Source organism: Ochotona princeps, chromosome 15 (genome assembly GCF_030435755.1).
Source record: "Ochotona princeps isolate mOchPri1 chromosome 15, mOchPri1.hap1, whole genome shotgun sequence".
Lineage (NCBI taxonomy): Eukaryota > Metazoa > Chordata > Mammalia > Lagomorpha > Ochotonidae > Ochotona > Ochotona princeps.
Window position 1 is genome coordinate 54709757 of NC_080846.1, and position 3624 is coordinate 54713380.

The 3624-nt window shown below is 68.1% G+C and overlaps 1 protein-coding gene across 1 annotated transcript; it reads right to left on the reverse strand.

Moving 5' to 3' along the window:
* Positions 1–235: 235 nt before the first annotated feature.
* On the reverse strand, positions 236–3342 carry WNT1 (Wnt family member 1). The gene is made up of 4 exons (XM_004599348.3): positions 2919–3342; positions 2062–2315; positions 1110–1375; positions 236–744 (listed from the first exon to the last, which is right to left on the reverse strand). The coding sequence occupies exons 1-4, from the start codon at positions 3020–3022 to the stop codon at positions 256–258; spliced, it is 1113 nt and encodes a 370-aa protein (XP_004599405.1). The 5' UTR covers positions 3023–3342; the 3' UTR covers positions 236–255.
* Between the last annotated feature and the right edge of the window lie 282 nt (positions 3343–3624).

Here is a 3624-nt window from a genome sequence, read left to right on the forward strand (position 1 = left end):
AAGCAGGGGGCAGTGCAACAAGGGTGTGTGTGGGGGGTGTCTCCCGTGGACAGGGAGGGAGGAGGTAGGTCCGGGGCGGGTCCCTCGGGAAGGCCAGAGGAGAGGATGCGTGCCGCCCCAGGCAAGTGGTTGAAGGATTCCGCCCCCCAGGAAGGAGGAGGTGAGAGAGGTGTGGCGTGAATGGCGGGAGGTAGCAGGTTGGGCGCCTCCCAGGAGTCAGCCTTGGGGCGGGGGAGGGGGCGCGCGCGCAGCGCCTCACAGACACTCGTGCAGCACGCGCGTGTGCGTGCAGTTGCGGCAGCTGACGTGGCAGCACCAGTGGAAGGTGCAGTTGCAACGCTCAGTGACGCTCTGCGTGCGCGTGCGGTGGCCCCGGCCACAGCAGAGCAGTTCGCAGCCGTCCAGAGCGGGGGACGAGCTGTTGCACGCGCGCCCTGCGGTGCCCGCGGTGCCCAGGCGTCCGCTGTACGTGCAGAAGTTGGGCGACTTCTCAAAGTAGACCAGGTCGTGCGGCGAGGGCGGCTTGTGCGCGGGGTCCTCGGGCTCGAGGCGCAGCAGCTCCGCCCGCGAGGCGCGGTTGCTGCCGCGGTTGCTGTAGAGCACCCGCGAGGCACCATCGAAGCGGTCGCGCAGCACGTCGCCCACGGCGCGCAGCGTGGGCAGCCTCATCCAGCACGTGCGCACCGTGCACGAGCCGGACATCCCGTGACACTTGCACTCCTGGCGCATCTCGGAGAACACCGTCTGTCAGGAGGAGGGAAGAAAGGGTGTCGCCAGGGCATCTCCACCGGCGCGGACACCGCCCCCTCCAGGACGCCGCCGGTGGCCAGGGCCCAGCCAAGCCCAGGGCCAGGGAGACGCGAGGTGGACAGGCCGAGCCTGGCCAGGCGCCCAGCCCTGCTCCACGCCCCCCGGTGGGGTCCCTCCCGGCCTTCCCGCCTTACTTTGTGAGCTGTAGGCAAGAGGGTTTAGGCACAATCCGTCGCTTCTGTTCCATTTGCCACTAGCCCTCGACGGCTTAGCAGGTTTCTTAGCCTGGCAGCCTCCCAAAACTGCTGCTCCCCCAGGGACGCCCTCTCGCATTACCCCGGCTCGCGGGGTCCACTCACTGTGCGGCCCGCCTCGTTGTTGTGTAGGTTCACGAGAAAGCGCAGGTCCCGCCCCTTCTCCCCGGAGTCCACGAACTCCCGGCCGAAGAGCCGGCCGAAGTCGATGTTGTCGCTGCAGCCGCCCCAGTGCCAGTCGGGCCCCCCGGGGCCGCGCCGCCGGTAGTCACAGGTGCAGGACTCGATGGAGCCCTCGGAGCAGGAGCGCGCCACAGAGTGGGTGACCCCGGCCGAGGTGATAGCAAAGATAAAAGCCGTTTCCCGACAACCTGTGGGTGCAGGGCACAAGATGGGTTCGAGTGCTCTAAGGGAGGTGGGGTAGGGGGCTCAGACAGCACCCTGGCGGCAGCGCTGGGCCCGGGTCGTCTAGAGAAAAGGGTGGAGGGTTGCGTGGCGCGAAGCCGGGGCTGCGCTTGTAAACGACTTCGCTGATGATTCGCGAAGAGCGCATTTTCGATTAGGAGCTCTAATAGAAAACCCAAAGGGAGTGGAGCAGGAAAAACTTTGCGTCTCCAAGTTCTCTGCCGCCCAGACTCGCCTACGTCGCCTGAGCAGCCTTGCCGGGTAGGAGGCAAGTCGCGCTCGGCTCCCGAAAGCAACACACCCGGCAGCACCGTGGGTGGGGGTGGGGGAGAGGCAGCCACCCGGTCCGCGCCCACGGCGGCCTGAAAACTCCCTTTCTCTGGGGGCAGCGGCTCAGCAGTCATGCATGCCTAGAGCCCAGGGCGTACAGCTGCAAATCGCCTGGTGGATGGCGCGCGCCCTTGAGCCCGCACCGGGCCTGAGGCGCCGCTGGGCAGGTGGATCCCGCCACTAGAAAGTGCCCGGGACCTCTTTCCTGTCCTCGCCTGCCAGTGCCCTGGGGCGTGGGGTGGGTGGTGGGGAGACGGTGGAGGGCGAGGTAACTGTGCGCTTGCTCGGCTCCCGGAAGCGTGCGCCTTGCTGAGGCACCCACCTCGGTTGACGATCTTGCCGAAGAGGTGGGGCCCCGGGGCAGTGGGGCAGTTCCAGCGGCGGTTCCGGAACTGCCACTTGCACTCTCGCACCGCACTCTGCAGTCCCCCGCTCACGCTGTGCAGGATGCCCGGGTTCTGGCGGATCAGTCGCCGCTGTTTGCGGCTCAGCAGCTGCAAACTGGGTTCGAGCACCAGCTGCAGACTCTTGGAGTCGGTCAGCAGGTTCGTTGAGGAAGCCACGTTCACGATGCCCCTGGTGGAACGCAGAGCGCTCAGCTGCAGGAGGGGGACCCCAACCGGACTCTAGTCCTCTGCCCCGGGACTGTGAGCAGGGGAAGACCGCGCAGGGAGCTGCTTAACAAGGTAATGACCGTCCCTGCCCTCTCTCCAGGCATCCAGACCTCCCTGTGCCCGCCCTGAGCTGCCTGCCAGGGATTGGTTAGAAGAGGTGTGGGGAACCGCAAGCTGCGCCTCCACCTGGGCTCTCCCATCCTGCTTCCTGTCATCCCCCCCACCAGCGAGGATATCCTGGGCTGCACATCTTGCCCACTCAAGGCAAAGTGGTCCACCACCCTCCTTTCCAAGCCTGGACCTTCTCTTTCCCGGATGGGGAAGCCCTGTGGTGTGGATGCCAAGGTGAAGCCTGGATTAGGGCTCAAAAGAGCAGAAAAGGAGCTGGGTCCCCTTACTGCGTGGAGGCCAGAGAGAATCCAGCCCACCGCAGGAGAGCTGTCACAACACCCGGGCATCCCTGGGTGTCTAGGGGGGGAATCCCCCAGAGTGGAAGCTGGGTAAAGGGATGACTCCTGGCGCTGGGCCCCGGGGGACAAGTGGTGACCCTCAACGGCTCACTTACCACCATCGGCCACTGCTGTTGGCGGTCAGAGCTGCGGGTAAAGCGGCCAGCGCCAGGAGCAGCGCAGCAGAAACGCAGCTGGGCAGCAGCCCCCAGCGCCCCATGGCCTGCCTGGTTTTGCCCACGCTGTTGCTTGCAGTTGCGGCGGCTTAGGCGGCTGCCCGCGACGGCGGGGCGGGACGCGGCAGTGGCCAAAGTTGGCGCAGTCTGGCTTTAAGGACCCTGGAGGCGGGCGGCCGGCAGCATGGCTCGCGGTCCCGGCTGGTGGGCTGAGACGGGCCACGGCGGGCGGCACCGCCTCTTATAGTTGCGGCGCTGGCTGAAGTGACGAGAGGGAGGCTGCCCCGCGGGGTCGCCCTGTGGCACCAGGGCGCACCGGTCCGGGCGCAGACAATGGGCGGCGAGCGGGGCCCCGGCTCCCGCCCGTCTGAGCCGAGCGCTGACGGGCTGGCCGTCGGGGCTCATCCCCCGCCTCCCTGCCCGGTGGCCCCCGCCTCCGGGCCCGCACTGGCCGCCGACCCCTCCCCTTGGGACGCCCTCCCACGCGCGCCCGCCTCACTGCGCCTCGCGGCCGGGGCGCGTCGGGGACGAGCATCCGCCAGGGGGCGCGGCGACAGCGTGCTCGCTGCCGGGAGAATCCGCCAGTCGCCCGGCGCGCTCCGCCACTTGCGGTGGGGCTGTCCCCTCGACGTCACCGCGGGCCCAG

Coding starts and splice junctions, on each gene's coding strand:
- WNT1 (XM_004599348.3), bottom strand. CDS start 3,022: ATGGGGCGCTGGGGGCTGCTGCCCAGCTGCGTTTCTGCTGCGCTGCTC. Junction 2,316..2,918: donor AACAGCAGTGGCCGATGGTG/GTAAGTGAGCCG, acceptor GCGTTCCACCAG/GGGCATCGTGAACGTGGCTT. Junction 745..1,109: donor ACAACGAGGCGGGCCGCACA/GTGAGTGGACCC, acceptor TCCTCCTGACAG/ACGGTGTTCTCCGAGATGCG.